Raw genomic sequence first — 26,356 nt, 5'->3', positions numbered from 1 at the left:
TTATATTACCCTCATTTAAATTCTTTATTAATCAAGTCCCATATCAGCCTTTCCATTATCTTGCCCAGAATTGATGTCAGACTAACAGGCCTACAACTGGACTCCCTCTTCTTTGGCTTGGATGTAGGACTTGAAGAGTAAATATAAAATGTGTATATTACAAGTTGCATTGGAATAGCTCATTAAAACACTGCCTAAAACACACCAAACATGTTTACATTAAAAAGGCTTTCTATTGCAATTGACTGTAGTTACTGAGAACAGTTATATAGAACTTTTAAACCTTATCTATTAAATACAGCAATAAATGTCATTCCCTTTTATTTATGTTCTCCATGCTATTCAAAACTCACTCAGTTAAATAGGTGGGTGGCTGATTAATTAATAGACTACAGAATGTATGCCTACTACAATATTTATGTAATAGTCAGTTAAGACAGTATTGTCTGCGAACACAGCGTATGCAGTTTTGGCTTCTAAAATGAGTACATCCAGCATCCAAATTGCATTGGCAGTTTTGCACATGCTCCGTTTGCCAAAGTGAATCCTCATTCACTCATTGAGATTTCTGTTTGTTTAAAGCCAGCATTCTTGTTGCTGATGCTGGGTGATCTGCAGTGTTTTTCTCAGGCCTGATCATAGACAGCTTGCCCTCTTAAGCTAGTGTTTTTTCAATACCTAAAAGCTCAAGTAGGCTATTTCTGGAGACATCTTTTTAACAGGGCCCGTAACTAACAGAATATGCCATTCTTATTATGTGAGTGACCACGTCTTTGCCTTGACAACAATCTGCAGCCGTAAAGCGAATTGAATTCTCAAACAAGAAAATTGGTGACAGCTATCATTGCATATATTGTTTACTGTAATATATGGGATTCTTCCATGGAAACCACGGAAATGGTATTTGCCTGGTCTAACAGTAAATAATGAGATAGACCACAATGGATTTTAGTACCTCATCAGTGTTTGATCAGCACAAAGGTAAGTCACTTGCTACTAATTTCAAAAGCCATTGGTCCTAGCATGCCTGTTGAAATTGTATGGTTTTGGCTAGTAAATCAATGCTGCATATTTTATGGTGGAGGTCTGTTCTAATGTGTATTTCTTATATGTTTATCATATGTTGCTTCACTCTGTCTGTACAAAAGGGACCTTCTTGCATCAGTGTTAAGGACAGTTATTTCTGCCTACTAGTATTGTTTCAAAAATAAATCTATGATTTCATCAGGAAGAATGACAGCATTTTTTTTTTTAAGGTCAGCTCTGAGATTTGTGTATACAACAGTTGTTACATTAAACTAGAACCAGTTAAAATGTGGTATTTGACTTGTACAAAGCTAAGTGCCCATTTTTCTAATTAAATTCATGAATTTTGGAATTATAAGCTGTAAAAAGTGAAAGAAATACACACTGACAAGTGATTTATCTTCAGGAAATCTTTAGATGCACTGCACAAATATTACCGTGTCTTAACATAAGAAATCTAAAATAAGCCCTAACGCAATGATAATTTTTCTACAGGAATAGGTTGCTATGGAAATATAGATGGATCTTAGTTATCTGTTTTGTAGTTAGATTATTTGAATTGTATTTGTTAGGGTGGGGGCTATGATATCTAATATAATTTACATCCTTTCTTGCTTAATTCACTAAAATTCTATATTTTCTATATTCCCCTTTATTCACAAAGCAGGAAATTTTCATTGTTTAAACAACTATGTTACATCAAATCTCTCTGTCCATTTACAAAGCCCCAAAATGACTTATGTGCAATCTTCCCAGTCACCAGTATGCACCTGCAAGTGCACATGCTGATAAAGCAGAGTTGGCCGTAAAACAAAAGGTTGTGACTTGCTGCGTAGGTGAAAAGGCTAACATCAAAATTCTTCAAAATGCAAGTGATACACCCAGAATACTGCTTGTTTAGTCTCTTTAACACATCAGCATCCCATTCTGGTATTTGTGAATAAATTGATATAAATCAGATACATATGCATCAAATTGCAATGGGAATCAGTGACTGTGCAAAACCCAGTTTTGTCATGGTCATTTTCTGGATCCATTTTGATTTGAGTTTTTTTCTCTTAGTGTTCTATAGCATTAGAGCATAAGAATGGCCATACTCGGTCAGACCAAAGGTCAGTCTAGCTCAGTATCTTGTATTCCGACAGTGGCCAAACCAGGTGCCCCAGAGGGAATGAACAAGTAATCATCAAGTGATACTTTCCCTGATGCTCATTCCCAGCTTCTGGCAAACAGAGGGTAGGGACACCATCCCTGCCCATCCTGGCTAATAGCCATTGATAGACATATCCTCCCTGAATTTATTTAGTTCTTTTTTGAACCCTGTTATAGTCCTGGCCTTCACAACATCCTCTGGCAAACAGTTCAACAGACTGACTGTGCGTTGTGTTAAGAAATACTTCCTTTTCTTCATTTAAAACCTGCTGCCTATTAATTTCATTTGATGACCCCTAGTTCTTGTGTGATGAGGAGGAGTAAATAGCAATTCCTTCTTTACTTTCTCCACACCAGTCATGATTTTATAGACCTCGATCATATCTCCCCTTAGTCGTCTCTTTTCCAAGCTGAAAAATCCCAGTCTTATTAATCTCTCCTCATACAGAAGCCGTGCCATACCCCTAATCATTTTTGTTGCCCTTTTCTGAACCTTTTCCAATTCTGATGCATCTTTTTTGAGATGGGGACACCATATCTGCACGCAGTATTCAAGATGTGGGCATACCATGGATTTATATAGAGGCAATTTGATATTTTCTGTCTTATTATCTATCCCTTTCATAATGATTCACAATATTCTGTTCAAATTTTTGACTCCCGCTGCATATTCAGTGACTGTTTTCAGAGAGCTATCCACAATGACTCCAAGATCTCTTTCTTGAGTGGTAACAGCTAATTTAGATCCCATCATTTTATAGGTATAGTTGGGATTGTTTTCCAATGTGCATTATTTTGCATTTATCAATACTAAATTTCATCTGCCATTTTGTTGCCCAGTTACCTAGTTTTGAGAGCTCTTTTGTAGCTCTTCGCAGTCTGCCTGGGACTTAACTATCTTGAGTAGTTTTGTATCAAAACAGAGATAGACAAGACCTATTACTTCATTGTGTTGGCTCTAGCATTTGGTGGGATTCACTCTTCCTACATAAGCATTCTTGCCAAACTTTGTTATTGGTCATTCTGTAGGCCTGGCTTCACATGAATAATTGGCCATGGGTGCAGCCTTATTTTTTGGGAGATAGGATTAAATAAATCAGGGGGCTGGACGCAGAATATCTGTAGTAGCTAAGATAAAAGGTAACATCATTTACAATGGACAAGATAACAATGGATAAAATAAGCCTGGAATATAAATGAGGTAAAGAGTAAATTGTGCATGGACAGAGCACGCTGTACAGGAATTGGTTCCTACAAAGTAACCAAGCCAGTCCCAAAACATGTAATGCAAGGTATAGTAAATGCAGTGTAATGTGCAAGTGTAGAAGAAGTTTGTTTTGTAACTTTTGGAGGTGTGGTATGCCCTGTACTTACCCCCTACCCTTAGCCTGATTAACTCAAGTGTAGTTTGATTGTATGTTAATAAAGACACCTCAGTGATTAGGTCTGGGAGGCTACTGAGTGCATAAGTTTTCAGAATTCACCCCAAAAGACTCCTGAGTGGAAAAGGTCTTGAGGCTACCCCAACATACTGGTGCCGTGACTCAGTTTGACATTCTGTACCTTGGTTGTGATCTTACATATAAAGTATGCCTTGTAAGGTACCAAGGAAAAGGTTATGATCTGCTGAAAGACATTTCTCTGTCATATGAAGTTCTGAGAATTGTGTTGTATGGTGGTCACTAAAACATGCTGTAAGTTGGGGAATCAGCCACATATTAGTTACCCAGAAGCAATAGCAAGGAAAGTAACCAACACCCGGGTGGAGTGTCAATCAGCCCATCAACAACCATTGTCCAGCAAGGGAGCTACAATGCAATGACTCACCTGGATGAGGCCACACCAAAGGAATTGCTCAACCTTGCCCGGTGACTCAGCAATGCCCACCCAGACTGCCTGGACTTGTGTTTTCCAAGCACATGAACTGAGGGTATAAAACTGAACACAGAGGGCCCAGACTGGGCCTTTCTCCTTCACCCACTTATGTGGCAAGGAACAAGGAGACTATGAAGACTCCAACTGAGGGGACTGCTCCAGATTTCAAGGGTGAAATCTGTGTACTATGAACTGCAATACCCAGTGGGGTGAGAAACTGCTTAATCTAGCTGTTGTCAACTCTAGTAGTGTTGAAAGTTTAGACTGCATGCTTTTATTTTATTTTATTTTGGTAACCAACTCTGACTTTTTTGCCTATCACTTATAGTCACTTAAAATCTGTCTTTTGTAGCCAATAAGCTTCTTTTACCAGTGAGTTTATCTGAAGTGTGTGGCAAAACTGCCCAGGTTTGCAAAGGCTGGTGTATATCCACTTTCCATTGATAAAGTGGTGAACCAATGAATAAATTTGCACTGCTCATCTTGAGCAGTGCAAGATGGCATATTCATGGGGTACAGTGCTGGGAGCTGAGGGGATTTGGCTAGTGCCTTTCCCTGTGTGATTCCTGAGTGGCTATGAGATCATTCCTGCAATCTAGCTGGGTGAGGGGTCTCCACATGTGGTTGTACTGAGTGATGATAATACCTGGATAAGTTTGCTGCTGGTCACAAGCAAGGCATTGTTAGAGACAGCACAGGCTGAAGAGAATTAAGGGGAGACAGTGGTCCCACGGTCCCAGGCTGCACCTCGGGGATCCCCTCACACTCAGATCCTCTAGTCTGGAGTAGGTAACATACACTTCATAGTGTAAGAGTCACCGCCTAGCGTTAAGGGAATGGCACTGGAAGGATTTAAGGGTTTAAATAAGAACAAGTTGGTACCATGCAGGAGAAGTGGGTTAAATATAAGGATGGACCCTCTGGACTCCTAAGTGAAGTATTAGGGGCAGATTGGGACCAGGTGAAAAAGGAACTCCAGAGAATATTATGGGTGGGGGGGAATGCTTGGAAGAGCACAGCAGAGATCCTTTGGATGCCACTGAAATTTCCAATATGGATTAACTGCTTCTGAATATACTATGGGGGTGTAACCTAGGTACAGTTGTGTTTAAAAAAAAATGGAGTGAGAAGGGAACACCTAGTAAGTTTAAAAAAAAATACTACCTGTCACAAATTTCAATGTAACAATCAGCTTACTAAAGCTTCAGCTAGCTGAGCCACAGAATTAAAATAAGGGAGTTAAAGACAGCAGTTATCAGGGCGCAAGCCAAAAAGATCTCGCTTGTGTTTTTTTTTGTCTTCTTTTTGTTTTTTTTTTTAATCATTTTTAAACTGCAATTTTTATATTTAAGAAAATTAAATGGTATTTGCTTATAATTTGCAATTTACAAAAGGAAAATGTCAGGCATGTAAAAGCATTTTAAAAAAAGAAGAAAGTTCAAAGGCTCAGCTGACAAGGCTAAACCAAAGCAAAATTAAAAGATTTATTTGGTCTCTCTTACTAAATTGCTTACAGCATAGCTAGGGACCACAACATTTAACAAAACACCTATTTAATAGGTGTTCTAATAATAACAATACATGTAGTAGGTGGTAATACATGCTATATCAGCGGTTCTCAGCCTGTGGGCCACGTGCAGCCCAGCTGTGTGCTAACTGGGCCACAACCATGTGATTTAAAAAAAAAAATCAAAATTTGCTAGTCTGGCAGGGGCAGGGCTGTCTGAGGGGAGGAGGGAGAGATAGAGAAGTAAGGCAGCCTTCAGGAGCACTGCTCTCAGCAGGGGGCTAGTGAGTACTTCAGGGGGCAAGAGAGAGTGAATCTGTGGGTAAGTTGGTGGGGGGGAGCACTGGGATTTAGAGTTTTGCTGGGATACTGGAGCACCCCCAGGGGTTCAGCTCAGGGGTCAGTTCCAACTCCCCCAGCCCATTGTTGGGGGTGGAGGGTCCAGGTCCAGATGTGGCCCGCCTGGCCCTGTGCAGTGGGGTCCTGGGGTCTGGCCGCCTGGCCCTGTGATGTGAGGTCCTGGTCCAGCTGCTAGCTGTCCAGGTTAGGCTGCCTAGCCCCCATGCAGCAGGGTTCCAGGGTTAGGCTCCAGCTGCTAGTCACCTGGCCTGGCCTCCAGGCCCCACATGGGGGTGGTGGTCCCATGGTACAGCCATCCAGCCCTGCGCTGCAGGGTCCGGATCTATTCCCCCCATCTGGCCCCACATCTCAGGTTCCCAGTTTCTGGCTGCTGGCCCCTTGGCCCTGCACAGTGAAGTCCCAGACTCCAGCTGCCTGGCCCCATGCTGCAGGGTCCGGGTCCAGCCCCACACAGGGGAGGGGTGTCCCACATTCCAGCTGCCCAGCTCCACATGGGAGTCTGGTGTCTGGCCCTGCTGCAGGGCCCAGGGTTCAGCTTCCCAGTCGCACATGGGGATCTGGGTCTTGGCTGCCTGACCCAGCACCCAGAGTTCTGCTTTAGCCCCACAGGGATTGTGGAGGTGTTAAGGGGGGCATGGAGTGGTTCTCAGTCTGCAGCCCATAATGATAAACAGGTTGAGAACGACTGTGCTATACAAAGTGAAAGCAGCCTTAAATGCTATGGAAGCAAGAAAACATGCATTCTTTTATCTTGACAGAAAATCTAAAAATTTGGCACAAGAGGTGACACGAGTTGGTGCAGAGTGTAAGAAAATTAACAAAGGCCCAATACCATGAAGTTAAATGTGAAATCACTGTAACATGTACATTGAGGAAGAAGTTCGTTTTCCCTCCTCAAATACTGTTGTAAGACAATGCAAGGTCTGGAAAGTGCCAGGCTTGAACTGCTGTTTGCACCTGGATGACATTTGCATGTGCAGGTGTAATGTCTTACAAACAGAATTGCTGGCATGTGGATTCACTCTGAGGGAATAATCTCCAAATTTCACGGTACGGTTGAGATGTTGAGAGGCTGGTAAAGTAAAAACTGCCTATGCTGGTGATAAGTTTTTTGTGGTGGCTAAAGAGGGCCACTTCTGGTACAGACCCAGGGAATGCTATTTTAATTGGCCTACGTTCTGTTTCACACCCAAATCTCCTGTGATAATAAATGGAAAGATTTTTTGATATTTTGTACCAGTTTTTTATACTATAATGAAAGCAAATTACAGAAGGATGCTTTAAAGGCAGAACAAGCTTCTAATGTGGAATTACACCCTGGTGAACTCTACTGGAAGAGGTGAGCTTGCACCGCCTGGTTTGTACTTTGAGCCCGATATTATGGTGGTTCAAATGATCACAGCTACCAGTCTTGGGAATGTGTTGCTGGGTAGTGAACTTAAAAAATGAAACGAATGCTAATATAAAAAAAAAAAGCAGTGGAATGTAGGCCTGGCTTGACATGAGTAAATGGACATGGGTGGGGCCTCATTTCTTGAAGGAGATGATTAGGGAGGCAAATAAATCAGCAGGCAAGAAACAGAATGTTGGTACTAGCTAAAATAAGGGGAACACCTTGGACACCATTAACAATGAATAAGACAAGCCTGGAATGTAAAATGAGATAAAGAGTAAGGCGTGCATGTGACGGATTGAATCCTCTATCCGGGGTGTCACCTGATGTGCTGGGGTCCCACTGAGCCCACCCGTTCCAATAGCCTAGGCTTCCTCCCCCTGTCCTTGTTGTACCTCAAGCCTTCTCTAGCATATGCACAAGTAAGGCCACACCCAGCTGCAGACACAGACTTAAATCAGCTCTGTGTGGGAGGATTCAGCTCAGGGATTTACCCAGAGCTCACGTGCATATCTCCTTTGGGGAGTAAACCCAAAATAATATAGTCTTATGCTGTATAGAGAGATCTGTACCACATAAGCTCATAAAAATTGACCCCTCCCTCAATGTGGAGGAAGATATGCACAGATTTTTGTCCCTCCATCTCCCAGATATGAATTGCACCAACTGGGTTTTGGAATAAACAAAAACAAGTTTATTAACTACAAAAGGTAAATTTTCAGTGATTATAATGGATAACAGACAAAGCAAAGCAGATTACTGAGCAAATAAAACAAACACACAACCTAAGCTTAATTTACTAAAGAAACAGGTTAAAAAAAGGTAATTTTTCACCCTAAATGTTGTTTTAGGCAGGTTGCAGAGTTTCTGCAGCTTAAAGTTCCAGTAATTTCTCTTCACAGGCTAGACCCTTATCTCAGCCTGGACTCAGCCCTTGCCTTTCCACAGCTTAGTTCCTTTGTTTCTTCAAGCGCTTTCAGCAATTTTCCTTCTTAGGTGGGGAGGTGTAGCGAGGGGGCCCCACTCCCCCGCGCTCCTGAGGGACATAGGCCAGAGAAGGTGTGGCCACAGGCGGAGGCCCCGCCGCCTGTTCCCGCCCCCCGGAAGTCAAGGGGCGGGACAGGAAGTCCAAGGCCCGTCCTGCCTGTCCCCGCCCCCCGGAAGTCAGGGGGCTGGACCAGAAGTACAAAAGCCCAGCCCCAGCGCTCAGTTAGGAGGAGGCTGCCAGAGAAGGCAGATGTTAGGGCCCAAGCTCCTGCTGGGCCCGGCCTACCCGGTACCCGGAAGGGTACTGGCCTGACCTCCCCTGGGGCCAGTAATCAGAGGAGCCGACTGAGCGGTCCGACGCTAGGCCTGTGGAGGAGCTGTCCAGACCTCCCGACGCCCAGTACCCCGAGGAGTGGATCGGACCTCCCGATGCCCAGTACCCCGAGGAGTGGATCGGACCTCCCGATGCCTGGTACCCCGAGGAGTGGATCGGACCTCCCGATGCCCGGTACCCCGAGGAGTGGATCGGACCTCCCGATGCCCGGTACCCCGAAGAGTGGATCGGACCTCCCGATGCCTGGTACCCTGAGGAGTGGACCGGACCTCCTGACGCCGGACACCCTGAGGAATCCATGATCTGGGACCCCCCCGCACTACACTGGCAGAGGGCAGGTACCCAGTGAGGGGGAGGTTGGAAGTGTCCCGGGGGCAGCCAACCCCAGTCAGGCTGCAGGCTCACCTGAGCCAATGGCAGTGTGTTTTGGTCAGGATCCCCACTGACTGCTAGCGGTGTTGACCACTACGAGGGCCTTAGGCTGGAACACAGTGGAGTGGGAGGGCCTGCGTTCCCCCTGCCTCCCCTTCAAGGGTGGCAGACTCCCTCCTCCCCTGACCTGTGGAGGCTATATACTGTTCCCCTGTGCTCAGCCCCTGCTGAAAGGCCTGAGCGTAGACTGCGTGTGTTGCCCCGTCCTGCCCAAGGGCCTGGGCCACTTGCTAACTGTTGTGGGTTCACTCCGCCCCGCAGCAAGGGATGGACCTCGAGTTGACGGAGTGCGGTGGGCCGGTGTGGCTTCCCTCCGCCTGCAAGGAGGGTTGAGCCACGGCGCCGCTCTACTACAGGAGGCAATGGAGAAAAATCTTAACCGACTCACTTCCCAGCCTTAAATAGGATTTATATAAGGTGGGAATTCTTTGTTTCCAGTGGAAAAATACCATCAGTGTCCAAGATGGTACTCTGTACTAGGTGACATTATCACATGACCTTACAGTGTTAAAGCAACTATGAGACCAGGCTTATTTGTAATGACCACAGGAAGGAACTCCATGAAGACAAGAGATCAACATCTTCATAGACCTATTGTCTTTCCTAATGGCTTATCCAGGCTGATTGCATACTGTCTAGTGGGTGCTTCCCAGGTGCAACCACAGTTGTAATTGTTACATAGTCAATATTCCTAACTTCAGATACATAAAAGATACATGTATACAAATAGGATAATCATATTCAGTAAAACATAACCTTTCCAATGATACCTTTCATGACCCATCTTGCATAAAACATATCTTACTTATGCTATATTTATATCATAACAATATTTCTATGAAGAATATGGGATGTAGCGACACAGAGCATATGGTACAGGAATTGAGTTCTTCAGAATAACCAAGCCAGTCCCAAAACATGTGAGGCAATGTAATGTATAAATGTATGTGAAGAAAGAGGTTTGCTGTGTAACTTTGGATGTCTGGTACACCCTATATGCACCCCTACACTTGAGCTTGATCAGTTCAAATGTAGTTTGATTGTATGCCAAAGAAACCTCAAGTATCAGAGGGGTAGCCGTGTTAGTCTGGATCTGTAAAAGCAGCAAATAATCCTGTGGCACCTTATAGACTAACAGACGTTTTGGAGCATGCATCTGAAGAAGTGGGTATTCACCCACGAAAGCTCATGCTCCAAAACGTCTGTTAGTCTATAAGGTGCCACAGGATTCTTTGCTGCTTTTAAAGAAACCTCAGTGATAAGTTTGGAGTTGAGCTGAGTTCTTGGGAACTGAGTGGACAAAGTCTCAGAGGCTACCCCAGCACTGTCATGGGGGAGGTCTATGTTGGATAGTAGAAAACATTATTTCACTAGGAGGGTGATGAAGCACTGAAATGGGTTACCTAGAGAAGTGGTGGAATCTCCATTCTTAGAGGTTTTTAAGGCCCACCTCGACAAAGCCCTTGCTGAGATGATTTACTTGGTGTTGGTCCTGCTTTGAGCAGGGGATTGGACTAGATGACCTCCTGAGGTCTCTTCCAACCCTAATATTCTATGATTCTACCCCCTGTTGGGGTTGCTGCCAGGGTAGGTGGGTACTAATGTAAGGGGGCTGTTATCCCCTTACTAACATTCAGTGGGAGTGTTTGGTTGCTAGCTCCCAGCACTAAAAGGGGAAGGATCAATGGCAAATCAGGACCCTGAGACTGACAGTCCCCAGGAACAATAGCGAGAGGCCAATGCTCCAGGTCAGCCTGATTGACAGGGCGGGCAGGCTAATCAAGGAGACAGAAGGCCAGGGTGGGTCCCGTCCTCTGTGTGAGCTGGAATTACCTGGGTCAGACAGAGTGGGGCTGAGCTAAGACGAGAGTAGGGGCCCAAGCTAAGCTGCTAGGAGCAGAGCTGCAGCCCAAAAAGCCAGAGCACAGCCCAGAGAGAGCAGACCTGCCCTGGGAGCAGAGCTGCAGCAACCAGAGCCAGAGGGGCCAGACATGCAGCCCAGGAAGCAGGTGCTGAGAGAGATTCACAGAAGCAGCCTGCGGAGCAGACCTGCCCTGGGAGCAGAGCTGTAGCAACTGGAGCCAGAGAGGCCAGAGAAGCAGCCCAGGGAGCTGAAGGCAGAGCAGCAGCGGCGCTGAGGCAGTGTGGAGCTGGAGCGGGCTAGAGCAGTCCGGAGCTGGGTGCGGTGAGCAGCTGGGGAGAGCGAGGGGGACCCTGGGCAGTGGGCCCAGCACAAGGAGACGCCTCAGCCAAGAGGCTCTGCAGGCCAGACTTGGAGGGGAATCATAACCCTGACAGAGCAGGGGTGACACTGGGAAGAAGGGTCCCTACCACCCAGAGCCTGAAAGAGTGTGGCCACCACCAGAGCAACTGTCTGACCCGCAGCGTCCCTGCAGCACAGCCAGGGCCTGAGAATGAGGCCTGGGACCTACAAGAACAGACTGTGAAGTGCCCTGATGTCCAGAGACACTGTTTGTGATGGTCCCTGCCACAGAGCGGGGTGATGTTTTCCTTTAACCTTTCCCATTTTTCCTTATTCTTTTTTTAAATTATTTGTTAATTAAATAACTTGTATTTGCTTTAAATTGTATGATGTGATCAGTGGGTCAGGGAAGTGCGCAGTGCAAAGAGAGTACCCCGGAGTGGGGACACCCTAGTCCCTGTCCTAGGTGACCACAGCAGGGTTGGGGGTTGAGCCCCCCCAGGAATCCTGGGCCCAGCCTTGTTGGGGTTACGAGGACTCTGTTAGACAGGAGAGTGGAAAGGGAGTCCTCAAGGGCAGGGAGGCCTCTGGGTAAAGGATGTGGGAGCGAGGACTCAGATCCTTTCGCTAGCCCACTGCACTACCCCGGTGAAGAAGCCAGGAAAGTTCCCCACAATAGCCCGGGACCATTCCCCCGCTTACACTATGCTAGTCCAAGAGCATGCAGATAAAACACATTGGGGGGGGGGAGGTGGAGGGAAAGAAATGGAGGGGGAGGCTGACATTTCCAGTTTATTTACGAAGCATAGGAGGGAAAGTGTCCCATTAAAAGTCTGTGAACCACTAGGTTAAGTGTTGTTTAAGCTCCTGCAGCTCCTAAGATGATCTCTGGGTCATCCATGTGGGATAGAGGGGGCACTACCTGGTAATGGGCCAGCAGGGCCATCAGCTAAAAAAGAACCTGATACTCCGTTAACAGTACACTCTGTTAGATTGTCTCAGAATGACATATTGTTGCATGTAACTACAGGTTTAGGCACAAAATATTTGGGCTTTGAAAATCCTGCTGTCTTTCCCTCAGATAGTAATGCTTATTATAATTTATTTTTATTATGGCAGCACCATTAACCAACCAAGATCAGAGTCCCATTGCTCTAGGTACTGTACAAGCGAGTGAGCACCAGTCCCAAAGAGCTTTTAGTCTAAATAAGAAAAACAGAGACTTGGGAGAGGAGAAAAGACAATGTGATGGTGAATAAACATCATGTTTAGATCCAGGACTTTGGGGGTTTCTTTAATAGAGCAGAGAATCACATATTGCACTCCTGTCTTTTAGGTACAATTCACTTTCAAAATGACAATCCCAAAGAACAACATGTAGTTTCATGACTGTGCATCAAAAATTTTATCTTTATGGATTGAAATTGTCATGTACCTACTCTGGCATAATGTGATGGTTTTGTTGGTGTGTGTTTTTATTTATTTTCATAAAGAAACAAAGAAAAAATACACCACCAACAAAAAGGTTCGCAACTTGTATATGTTACCAAATGCCCCACATTTCACAGGATATCAACACAATCATATAACTTGTCAAAGTTGTGAGACCAGTCAATATAAAATCCAAAAATGTTACACAGACATAACATATTAGGGTGGTGGTAACAATAATACCAAAAAAAAAAAAAAAAAAAAAAAAGCAGGGAAGGAGAGAAGGGACTTGGGGGAGAGTGGGCAGGAAGAGGGAGGGGAAAAGCAGAGAGGTATTATTTGAGCTATCTTAGCATTCTTCATCCAAATGTATCAAGAGACGAGGTCCAATTTTTTTTTAATCCATACAATTGGTCTCTCCATTAATAAGTTGTTCTTTCTTACATTGCTAACTCACAGGTCTGAATAACACAAGGATGTTTTAAATAATCAAATCCATAAAATAAGAGAATTAAGTGATTTCTGAATTCTGTGTTCATACACTGCATGCTGTTACTTGAGTATTAATTAGCTGTTGCTGGAAGGCCGAAGAGAATACTAACATTCATGACACAGGTTATCACAGTACAGCCAGAAAGGAAAGCATGTCCCATTACTTCAAGCATCAAAGGGATGGGGGAGATGGATGCTTGTTGTTAAGCACTGTTGTTCATGCTGATCTGCTGTGAAGTGAGCCTGATATGACATATTTCACTATCTGCCAGACACTGGTGGTCTTTAGAGGAGACCAAGCAGCATCTTACTGATGATGGGGAAAGCAAATAATAAAAATACATAATTCTTCACAACATTGAACATGTAACACCTGGATTTTCAACTTTTCTGTTTTACAATCACTAAGAATAATACCATAATTAATAATGTATAGATGTCTTGTCAGTAAGATCATGTACATTTAGCTCCAGCAATTCTTTGTGGATGTTAACAACTGAAGTCTAGTCTAACAAAAAGATCACATGCACATATAACATATTCCTTGTAAAACACTATATTAAGATCATATTGTATACACCTCCTTTCAGAACAAACTGCTAGTATTTAATGTCGTGAAGGAAATTATATCCTTGTGGAACACTACTACATATTTCAGAAATGCTGAACAGAAATGTCAACCTTTAACATTCCTTTTTCCTGAACATTAAAGATACACTAGAAGTGTTTAGTGTTTTTTGTTTTTTAAACACAGATTTGTAATGATGACAGCACCCGGTACCCATACATCATTTGGCTCTTTGCCCACAATGGTACCTGCAGCTCTTTCTGTAGCAGTGCTATGTGTAGCCACACTACAGGCTTCTCCTAACACTTGACCCATATGCACCTTTTGTGCTTCCGAGAAGATAAGTGACAGCTTCCATTCAACAGTGCCAGACAGTAATTTCCCAGATAAAACAGCCTAACAGTCAGCTTAGATGAAACAAATGTAGCATTTATTGATGTTTTTAACAGAATAATGAGAAAGCAAATTAAGTTAGGTAAATACACTTGAATGCAGAGGACCTGTTCTGCTGCTGGGGTAAACTGGTGTTGCACTGTCACAGTCTGTTCACTCCATCTGAGAATGTGACCCCAAACGTGCAATAAAAATCCACAAGCTGGTACTGTAAGCAACTTACAAAAGGAGATGAAAACGGTGATATGTTACCTGACTGCGATATTAGTCCCCTTTTTGACACAATTTCTCAGTCTGTCAGTTACCTTCTAGTGACATGTCTGCAAAAAGAAATTAGGTGAGCTTAGCAAAGGGAGCATTTATAGTTCAACTTGTCTGTGATGCAAAAGTTTAGCATGTTGCAAAGGAGGTACAGGAGATTAGAGGTATGTCAAAACACACAGCTCTTGTTTAAGCCACCTTTCTGAAATCAAATCAATGGAATTAGCATTCATTAAAATGTGTGTCAAATGATATATTATGGCTTTGATGCAGTTAGGAATACATAATATGCTCATTTAGTCATTCCTGTTATTGGTTAAGGATTCCCCACCTATCCCCATGCCTTGTGCTAGGATTTACTGGCTTTGGGCTATGTAAATCTTATAAAGAGCCCTATGACACTGACAGCAGTATAGTCAATATTTTTTGGAGGGGAGAAAGGGGAGAGAGAGTCACTGAATATTTCTCTGGGTCTCCTGGGGTGGGAAGAAGGTTGCTATAATGTTGCTATGGGGATTAGGATGGCAAGGTTAGGTTACTGTGGCTAGGAAGGTTTGTTGGTTTGTTTGTTTGTTTTTCTTATGTGGGAAAGTGCATTTAAGAACCACCTGCTGTAACTTAAATATTAATGTTCTATTGCTTTCATTTTATTGCTCTGTGGCAGAGTAAGTACCTCACATACTCAAGGACTGGAGAATTTGGCTTCCTTTTCTAGATGGATCACTCCATGTCTCTGCCAAGAGTTGGCCTGCCTACGCTTTATAAAGCCTGAAGATTTTTGCATAAAACTTGCATATGCAAAGTGTATGCAATTTTAAAATCCCAGGTGAGCACCCAGGCTACAAATACCTCAATTTCATTAGTTATCCTCACACAAAAAATTGATCCTGCTCCTTTGTTCCATCAATTTCTTCCCCTTGCCACCCCCATAACGTTTCCAACCATTTATAACTGTGAAAGACTCCCACGGACAGCACTCAAGATGGAATTCCCCGTCTAGCTGCAGAATAGCTATAGCAGGAGTACCAGTAACATAAACGTCACCTCTCTGCCCTGCCAATTTGCCTCAAACTTGATGTAGCAGATGCTCCTCTTGGAGTACAAAATTAGAACTGATCTCCATGACATAATCAAGTCTTGGCCTCTCTGCCAAAACTACCAGTTGTGATAGTGGTTTGTGTAATGTGGAAATCTGTTTCTTATTGGACACTGAACTGAAACCACTGCCATTATTTCACATACTTGTATGCTGCTGAGCATCCATCAAACAGTAATGGCTCTTAGTCACTTCTGATCCCACCTATCTTGAAAGCTGTGACCTACAGGTCAAAGGCTCAATATCTACTTAACAACCCCAGAACATTCCTCTTCTACTACTAACTGGATTTTAAATTAAAATTATCAATTTTTATTTATAAGTTGTTTAAAACGTGCAATTTAAGAGACTAACTGAAAGAAAAACAGCCTGTGCTACAGTCTCAATTTAACAGTAATGGAATGGGAGGGTCTGTATTTCTGGAGGCAGATTTCATGTCAGTTGTCTACATCTACTAAGACTATAAGCACTAACCTTGAGTGGGGCCTGGTCTACACTATGCGTTTAAACCGATTTTAGCAGTATTAAACCGATTTAACACTGCACCCAGTCCACACAACGAGGCCCTTTATATCGATATAAAGGGCTCTTTAAACTGCTTTCTGTACTCCTCCCCGATGAGAGGAGTAGCGCTGAAATTGGTATTACCATATCAGATTAGGGTTAGTGTGGCCGCAAATCAACGGTATTGGCCTCCGGGTGGTATCCCACAGTGCACCATTGTGACTGCTCTGGACAGCAATCCGAACTCAGATGCACTGGCCAGGTAGACAGGAAAAGCCCCGCGAACTTTTCAATTGCATTTCCTGTTTGTCCAGCGTGGAGCTCTGATCAGCACGGGTGGTGATGCAGTTCCAAATCCAAAAAGAGCTCCAGCATGGACTATACGGGAGATACTGGATCTGATCGCTGTATGGGGAGACAAATCTGTTCTATCACAGCTCCGTTACAGAGGACGAAATGAGAAAGCATTTGAAAAAATCTCCAGGCTATGATACAGAGTCCACAGCACAGTGCTGTGTGACAAGCGTAATGGAAAGCCAAAGAATCAAATGGACGGTCATGGAGGGAGGGAGGGGGTACTGAGGACTCCAGCTATCCCACAGTCCCCGCAGTCTCCGAAAAGCATTTGCATTCTTGGCTGAGCTCCCAGTGCCTGTAGGGTCAAACACATTGTCCAGGGTGTTTCAGGGTATATGTCATCATCATTATTGTGCTTTGTGTGACCGTGTGCACTCGACTTTATACAATCTGTTTTACAAAACCGGTTTATGTAAAATCGGAATAATCCTGTAGGGTAGACGTACCTTGGGACAGACTAACTTTTCTCAAGGTGAGAGTTGATTCAGTCTCCCTGGTAGCCAAGTTTTAAAAGTAAGAATGATTGTTTCCTAGGGAGAGAAGGTCATGTGTGAGGAATTATGCTGGATGGGAAATTATAATGTGGAGCTAATGGGAATGGAACCGAGACCACATAGGATCATGGATTGGACTTGTATGTCAAATAATTCTTAAATATTTTAAAGACATTTTATCACGTATTCATCCAGGAAATAATAATAATCATTTGTTTGTATGTTAGTAAATAGTTTGAACAAGTTTCTTTAAAGCTGCTTGGACTTTTTTATCCTACAAATAATTTTCAAATGTAATTATGTTAGCACAGAAAATTATGTGCGTAAGGCTATGCCACCCTTAACTTAGATTCCCTTTCCATTGGTCAACTCCTCCCATTCACGTTACTTAAACATCACTTTTCTGTCACCTTCCCTTGCTCACATTGTAGTCCAGTGGCCTGACAAACTTCACTCTAAAGAGCTAAGGGCCTGACCCTCAGTTACATGAATGGGCCTTAAGGTAGCTGGTCAGCTTATGTCACTCTGGTAGTGTAACTGAGCATCAGGCCTGAAATCTATTGCACAACTGAAGCAGGTACTTTGTTGTGCCAGAGATATGTCTATGTTGCTGTTGGGAGCAAGCCTCTGAGCCCCAGATATAGAGACTTACACTGGCTTGGCTTGAACTAGCGCACCAAAAATAGCAGTGTGGACATTGTGACTCAGGCTGGAGCTCAGGCTCTGAAGCCTAAGGGGTCAGGTGGGCTTGAGAGCCCAAACCTCAATGTCTACACTGCTATTTTTAGTGTGATAGCTCAAGACCTCCTAGTGGGAATCTGTCTACCTAGTCTGGGAGGCTTGTTCCCAGCTGCAGTGTAGACACACCTTAAAAACCAGACTGTAACAGGCCAGCAGCATTTACCTAAAACCTCACACCACAGAAGCAGATGTGAGCCTGTGGAGAAAGAGTAGGAGAGTTCTGTTGACTTATTGAGAAAGATGGGTCCTTACCCTACCAGATATAAGGGAAGAGGAGGAGGGCTTTCTAGAGAGAAGCTCTAGGGTGTGAGCTACACAGGCTGGATGGAGGAACCCTAGAAGAAGAGGGAACGATTGAGCTGAACTTTATCTTATTATTAACTTCTATGTTAATAAAAATAGACTGCATTAAAGGGATGAGTTTGGACTGTATATAATATTTTTATTTAATATTTGAACTGTGTTTGAGAGCAGGTTCAGAAAGACATGTTCACATGCACTTTTTTGCTATTGTAAAAGCAGTTCACTCTGTCTTACACTCTTTTAAAGTTTATTTAAAAACTCAGTATGAGATCATAAAGAAAATACAGAAACATCCTTAATCATTGTGTCAATAAATGATAGGGGACTGCAAAGGAAATTCTGAAACAGCCTGAGACATGTTGATGCTACTGAGCACTGAAGAAGGAGATTAAAATTGAAAATACATTCAGAGTCCAATTTAACATCTTAATGCTAAAGCTTCATAAATGCTCATCTTCATTTCCCAGCAATTTTGCTAATGTGCAAAATGAAATTGCCATTCACTGTGCCGCATGAAAGATTTCTTAGATATGTCAGAAGTTTGGGTAATAATTTTCAGATCTAGTACACTTTCAAAAGCAGATTAGTTGAAGTGAAAGAAACTCTAACTACTAGGAAATATACCCCATGTGGCTCTTTAATAGGCACCCAGTAAAACCTCTGAAATGCTCAAAGATGTAAATTATTTGTAAAAATTACTCATGGCCAGTGGAGGACATGCTTATTTTTCATTAGCATTGGAACCAATGCCATCTGTGGGCTTGGGCAAACGATCTGGTTTCTCTGGACCCATCCTGTAGTCCTTTCTAAGAATAAATGTCCTGGACCCCTTTGCCTTAGTGCCTCCTTCTTTAAAATAGAAATAATTATAATTATCTACATCACAGAGGTGTTGTGAGGCTTTGAGGGGTGTTGTACTGTGAAGACATAAAGTGTTACCTAGCAACAATTATTACATTAAAAGTAGGGTTGGGTGGAGGTTGGGTTTGGGGTTGGTTCTTTTTTTGTTGTTGTTGCAATTTTGACAATATAGATTTGGTTTCAGTTTTTAACTATCTTTACTTTTACCAACCAACAAAGAGTCCTGTGGCACTTTATAGACTAACGGCAGTATTGGAGCATAAGCTTTCGGGGGAGAATACCCACTTTGTCAGACGCATGTAATAGAAATTTCCAGAGGCAGATATAAATATGCAGGCCAGAATCAGGCTAGAGATAACAGGGTTAATTCAGTCAGGGAGGATGAGGCCCTCTTCTAGCAGCTGAGGTATGAACACCAACGGAGGAGAAACTGCTTTTGTAGTTGGCTAGCCATTCACAGTCTTTGTTTAATCCTGAGCTGATGGTGTCAAATTTGCAAATGAACTGAAGCTCAGCAGTTTCTCTTTGAAGTCTGGTCCTGAAGTTTTTTTGCTGTAGGCGCTGGCTACCTTAAAATCTGCTATTGTGTGGCCAGGAAGGTTGAAGTGTTCTACAGGTTTTTGTATATTGCCATTCCTAATATCTGACTTGTGTGCATTTATCCTTTTACGTAGGGACTGTCCAGTTTGGCCGATGTACATAGCAGAAGGACATTGCTGGCACATGATGGTATATATAACATTGGTGGATATGCAGGTGAATGAAGCGGTAATGTTGTAGCTGATCTGGTTAGGTCCTGTGATGATGATGCGGGTGTAGATATGTGGACAGAGTTGGCATCAAGGTTTGTTGCATGGGTTGGTTCCTGACATAGAGTTGCTATGGTGAGGTGTGTGGTTGCTAGTGAGAATATGTTTAAGGTTGGCGGGTTTTCTGTGGGCGAGGACTGGCCTGCCTCCCAAGGCTTGTGAAAGTGAGGGATCATTGTCCAGGATGGGTTGTAGATCACTGATGATGCATTGGAGAGGTTTAAGCTGAGGACTGTAGGTGATGGCCAGTGGAGTTCTGTTGGTTTCTTTCTTTGGCTTGCCTTGCAGAAGTACATATCTGGTTCTGATGATTTGTTTCCTTATTTCCTCATGCGGGTATCGTAGTTTTGAGAATGCTTGGTGAAGATCTTGTAGGTGTTGGTCTCTGTCTGAGGGGTTGGACAAATGCAGTTGTAAACCTGCTTCTGGGAATTTCCATTACATGTGTCATGGTATAATTCCCCACTCTGAACCTTAGTGTCCAAAAGATGGGGTACCAGCATGAATTCCTCTAAGCTCAATTACCAGCTTAGTACTTGTAGCGCTGCCACCAACCAGGAATTCCAGTGCCTGGTACACTCTGGTCCCCCTAAAACCTTGCCTGGGGACCCCCAAGACCCAGTCCCTCTGGATCTTAACACAAGGAAAGTAAACCCTTTCCCTCACCGTTGCCTCTCCCAGGTTTCCCCTCCCTGGGTTACCCTGGAAGATTACTGTGATTCAAACTCCTTGAATCTTAAAACAGAGAGGAAATTCACCTTTCCCCCTCCTTCTCTCTCTCCTTCCCAGACTCTCCCTGAGAGAGAAAGTAATCCTAACACAGAGAGAAATTAACCTTTCTCTCCCCCTTCCCTCCTTTCTCCCCACCAATTCCTTGGAGAATCCAGGCCCTGTCCCCTGGGATCTCACACCAGAATAAAAAAAAACCAATCAGGTTCTTAAACAAGAAAAACTTTTAATTAAAGAAAGAAAAACAGTAAAAATTATCTTTGTAAATTTAAGATGGAATATGTTACAGGGTCTTTCAGCTATAGACACTGGGAATACCCTCCCAGCCTAAGTATACAAGTAAAAATTAAAATCCTTCCAGCAAAATACAAATTTGAACTCCTTCCAGCCAAATACACATTTGCAAATAAAGAAAACAAACATAAGCCTAACTCGCCTTATCTACCTAGTGCTTACTATTCTGGACATATAAGAGACTGTATCAGAGAGATTGGAGAGAAACCTGGTAGCACATCTGGTCACTCTCAGAACCCAGAGAGAACAACAACCAAAAACTAACAGCACACACACAAACTTCCTTCCCTCAAGATTTGAAAGTATCCTGTCCCCTGATTGGTCCTCTGGTCAGGTGACAGCCAGGCTCACTGAACTGGTTAACCCTTTACAGTCAAAAGAGACATGAAGTACTCCTGTTCTATTAACCCTTAACTATCTGTTTATGACAACATGCATCTGACAAAGTGGGTATTCACCCACGAAAGCTTATGCTCCAATACATCTGTTAGCCTATAAGGTGCCACAGGACTCTTTGCTGCTTTTTACAGATCCAGACTAACATGGCTACCCCTCAGATACTTTATTTTTACAGGTGCTAGAAATTAAGGGGTATAGGGCTGGAGTTAGGGTTAGGGCAGGGCTGCAGGGGGCTCCCTGCATAGCCAAGGGGCCTAAGATACCCAGGCACAGGGTGGCCTAGCAGAGCAGAGATCTCTGTCAGAGCTGCAAGGAAGAGGACAAGCTCCCAGCTATCGGGGGGATCATCCCCTTTTGAACTTTTCTTGCCCATACTCCTAGCTGGTGAATGAGTGAGCAGGGCCATGACAACAGAGCTGCAGAGGGCTCCCTGCATGGCCACGGGGCAACTGACACCTGAACCCTGCAGGCACAAGGTACAGGGAAGGCTGAGGACCTGGCGGGGGAGAGAAGACACCCCTGGTTAGTACTGTGAGGAGGAGGCCAAGCCCTTGGCTGTTGGGGAGGTTCACCGTGCTGCTGAATGGCTCTTGCCTGGGGAAAGCTCCAGCACTCCCAGCTGGTGAATGAGAGAGCAAGTCCATAGGAGCAGAGTCAAAGAGGCTGCCACAGGTCCAATGACACCTAATTCCTGCAGGTTCAAGGAACTAACAACAAGAATTTCTGCTATAAACTGGGGATGTATAAGTTGGAAGTGACTGAAGAGGAGAAAGATCTGGGTGTATTGGTCAATGACAGGATGACTATGAACTGCTAATGTGATACGACTGTGAAAAAGACTAATGCAATACTAGGATGCATCTGGCAAGGTACTTCCAGTGGAGATATAGAAGTATTATTGTTGTTATATGAGGCACTGGTGAAATCTCGTCTGGAATACTGTGTGCAGTTCTGGTCTCCTATCTTTAAGAAAGATTAATTCAGACAGGGACAGGTGCAGAGAATGGCTACTAGGATGATCAGAGGAATGGAGAATCTACCTTATGAGAGGCAATGTATGGTTCTTGGCATATTTAGCCTAACCAAACGAAGACTGAGAGGATGTGTAAATTCATCAATGGGATAAACACTGGGGGGAAGGGAGAGGAATTTTTTAGGTTAAGGGCCGAAGTTGGCACAAGAACAAATGAATATAAATTGGCCATTAATAAGTTTAGGCTTGAAATTAGACAAAGAATTGTGACTATCAGAAGAGAGAAGTTCTGGAACCTTCCAAGGGGACCTTCTGAAACCTTCTGGAGCTGTCCAAGGGGAGTAGTGGGGCAAAAAACCTAACTTGTTTTCAGACTGAGCTTGATAAGTTTCTGGAGGCGAGTATGATGAGGTTGCCTACAATGGCATATTGTCCATCCACAACTATTAACAAATACCTCCAATGTCTGAAGATGGAGAGGGCTCTGAATTACTAAAGAGAATTATTTCCCAGGTGTCAGGTTGGTTGATCTAGCTGATGTGCTCATGGTGCAACAGATCACCAAATTTGGGGTCTAGAAGGAATTTTCCCCAGGTCAGAATGGCAGAAAAGCTGGAGATTTTTTCCTTCCTCTGCAACATGGGGCACAAGCACTTGCTGGTTTGAACTAGGGTAAATGGTGGATTTTATGTAATTTTAAGTCTTTAACTCAATATTTGAGGACTTCAGTAACTCAGCCAGAAGTTATAGGTCTATTACAGGATGAGGTAGGTGAACATCTGTGCAATGTTTAGGAGGTCAGGCTCATGATGTTCCTTGTCGACTTAAAGTCAGAGTCTGAGTTCAAGAAAGAACAATGGCTGTTTTACAGCCCTCAAATCGGGCAATATCACATGCATTGTATAGTCTAGCCAGTCTGTTCTCATTCTCCCTCTCTTATGCGTACAGACTGAAGACTAGAGATAATGGGAGAAGAAAAGAAGTTACCAAAATGGCAGAAGGCTCAGATGAATTCATGTTAGTGTTAAGTGAAATAACCTTCAGTGAGGAACTCACTTGTTTAGCTTTTTAATTTCGCTTTATCATGAAGCAATTTTGCTCTTAAGCTACTTCTTTCCTAAAAAAAAAGACTTAAAATTGGCACTTACTTAAATGGTGTTTTTTTGCTGATGAAACGAGTTACATGTTCACACCTTGGAAGTATTCTAGTAATTTGCCCTATAAGCAACATATATGCAACATTGTATGTAAACTGGGAATACTCTTCACAACTTGAGACTCCAACTGGTGTTTGTGCCATCTCATGCAGTGTAGATTTGGCAGGTGGCTGAGGGGAAGCCAGGTTTTTCATGAGAAAAAAATAGTGGGTGGGATTTTCAAAGTTATGACCAAGCAATTGCACATGTACCCTTCAACTCATTTGCATATATTCAGTGTGAATCCACAAATAACGTATTTGCACGTGCACATGGACAGATAGGCACCTACTGGCTATGTAGGCATGAAAATAACTTGTTTGTGTATATAAATAAAGCACATACTAATATGCCGTTTTAGACACACTTGCCTAACCTTGAAAATGTAACGTATAATAATCTGGGAGTTAATCATAATTTTTATATATTCAGATAACAGGCCACATTCTCACCAAAATGAATTTGTGTGTGTGTGAGAGAGAGAGAGAGAGAGTATGCCCATCGATCATTTGCTTTTTCTCTTGTACAGATAGCTGAATTTTTTTAACCGTTTCTGGGAGTGGAGTGAGAATGTTACAGTTTCAGTGACTTTCAACTATGTCGCTGCACTTTTGGATTACAACATACTTGAAAATCTCATCATGGTATGATGAATTAGGAGTCTTTTTAGTTTTAAGCTTATATGGGTCTAGAAATACTGTATTAAAACATGTATGTTTTTACTTTGTTTTCACTGTTATTGAAATTTACTTGGACATTATTTTTCCTCATCACTGGTACAGAAGGTTCAGAAGAGTTTGCTCATAATTCAATAATAGATGTCACAGAGACTGCAACCTCTGTCTAGTGAGACAAAGCTGCCTTTTGGAATAAGGGCCACCAGTGAAATTATAGATAATTTCCAAAAGAATCCCAACATGAAAACAAATAAGATTCCCAGAAATGAAGAAGAAAATTAGATTAGAAGAGACTTTCACCTGCATTTTCAAAACATTTTGACTGGTGAAATTTGCTGTAATTGAAGCAGAATTCAACTATTGCTAATAAGCAACTGCTTTGCACTTGGTCTTCTGTAAGTGTTAATGAAACCAGTGTAACCTCCTCTGAAATGAGCCTCCTGGATTTTTCCTCTGACCAAGCTGTTATCCCTAAGTAATCATAAGGGCCTTTTTGTTTGCCTTCTCTATGAGTTGCTGTTGATGATTAATTTAAAAAGTACATTTTTCTGAAGGATTGCACTTGGCTAAATTAAGTCATTTCTCTAGTCAACCCATTATTGTTTTTTGCTTTTTACTTTTTCCTTGCCAGCCACACAACCATTTTAGGACTCTAATCTATGCATGGCAGTAATATGTAAGCAGGACTTACAGTTGCATGAAATCCAAATGCAGACATAGGCAAAGTAATGACTGACCATTCACTTTGGTAAGGGTAGACTCTATTTACCAGCCTTTCTGAAACAGAATTAAAAACCCAGCTGCTAGAATAAAATGACACATGGAGCACAATCAAGAGAACCTGGAAGCAAAATTTTTGTGTTTGAAGACTATAGCAGGTTACTTATGATATAACAGACAAATGGTCTGATTATTTGAAAATATTATGTGCAAAGACCTGCTTGCGGTTAGCTTCCAGTGTAACTTTACATCAGTATTAGATTGTGCAAGGAAGATATGTTAATCCATACTTTCTATTCTTTCATTTTTAAATACAGTTAAATAGTGCAGAATGTTTCAACAGAGTAAATTATACTCTGGATTTCTATAGTGCCTTCTATCTAAGAATCTCAAAGTGCTTTACAAACAAGTAAGTCTCACATCCCTGTGAGTTACAGAAGTATGGTACTTGGCTGGATTCTCCAGCAAACTAAGACCACTCTGCATGGCCATGGTACAAAGTGGCCTTAAAGCAGCTGGAGATAGCCAGTGTCATAGTCCCTGCACAGGCAAACTCTGCACTGATGGCATGCTGGCAGAGATGGCTCCAATGATTTTTTTCACCAGCCACCCCACCTTTACCCCTCAGGGAAGCTTCTTCTAAATCAGACCAATATCCATGTAAGTTTGCAAACCATCATCAGGATCACCTGTCGGAATATGTTACTTCAGTTTTAAATCAGTGTTTTTGTACCACCTGGCACTATAGAATGCAAAAAGAAAATAAGGATTATACAATTCTCATTGATCTTCACCAGCCAGTTTACACTTCTTTGTTTTAAACACTGTTTGCCTTTAAAACCAACAGTGAAATTGGAAACATTTATATATCCTGGAGGACGATCAAAATACTTCAGGGAAACAAGTGCATAGTCTCCACTTCATGTTTTGTGGTGAGGTAATAAAGAAACTGAAAATACCTCATTATATCATACATACGTATATACATATGTGGCTGCTAATCTTTTGAGATGGGTTTCTTTTTTTTGCAACTTAGTGTTTTTCACTCCAGACTTGATTCTGTGCAATTAATATGGCTTTCATGAGTTGAGTCAGAAACCTAGCCCCGTCAGGAAATTGCTTGTGCATACGTCTCAGCGACTCTGTTTGAGAACTCGTAGGAGGTTGTTGATACTGAAGAACATGATTCAGATGACCAAATGCAACATCATGTTGGTTGGATCTGTTTTTGGTTGGACCTCTCATGAGTTATGTGGTCAACCCAGCCTCATGAAAATAAATGGGATTATTTTCACCATTCATCATTTGTAGAGTTTCCCCACATACTTAAATGTATCTGTCTCTAGGTGATTCAGCAGAAGAAATTGACCTGACTGTGGTTTACCAAGCAGCTGCCAATGGCGACGTCAACACACTGACTGCAGTGATTCGTGAAGATCCTTCAATATTAGAATGCTGTGACAGCGAGGGTAAAACTGTTTAGATTGTTCCCAATGGATTAATCAATACAATATGTGATTGAGCTATCATCTTTTTTCATTTTTAATAATGACTTTAAAAATTAGTGAAACATCATAAGTAGAATTATATCTAGTTTTCCCCTTTATAAGCAGTAGAATGGGAAATTGGTATTTTCTTTGGGATATCCATTGGGAATATTCATTTTGGATGTCCCTGGATGGCCATAAAATAATATTGTTCTTCTTCCTTATAAGTGTATTTATTTACATATAAATAAAAATATCCCATGTATCAGACAGTGGACATGAGACACAAAGTCCTCTGCCAT

The 26,356-nt window shown here is 42.7% G+C and overlaps 2 protein-coding genes across 4 annotated transcripts in view; one reads left to right on the top strand and one right to left on the bottom strand.

The window, feature by feature from the left end:
• LOC127047952 (uncharacterized) overlaps positions 1-26,356 on the bottom strand; it is a 438,685-nt gene that overhangs the window by 243,691 nt on the left and 168,638 nt on the right. The window lies entirely within an intron of this gene.
• Positions 581-26,356, top strand: part of ANKRD55 (ankyrin repeat domain 55) — a 72,351-nt gene continuing 46,575 nt past the window's right edge. For all 3 annotated transcript variants that reach the window (XM_050946959.1, XM_050946958.1, XM_050946960.1), the window contains exons 1-2: positions 581-981; positions 25,914-26,036. In XM_050946959.1, the coding sequence (XP_050802916.1) occupies positions 942-981; positions 25,914-26,036 (163 nt within the window). In that variant the 5' untranslated portion in view covers positions 581-941. The remainder of the gene's footprint in view (positions 982-25,913; positions 26,037-26,356) is intronic.

The sequence above is a fragment of the Gopherus flavomarginatus genome, chromosome 3, assembly GCF_025201925.1.
Source record: "Gopherus flavomarginatus isolate rGopFla2 chromosome 3, rGopFla2.mat.asm, whole genome shotgun sequence".
NCBI lineage: Eukaryota > Metazoa > Chordata > Testudines > Testudinidae > Gopherus > Gopherus flavomarginatus.
This window is presented reverse-complemented; position numbering and strand designations above follow the sequence as displayed.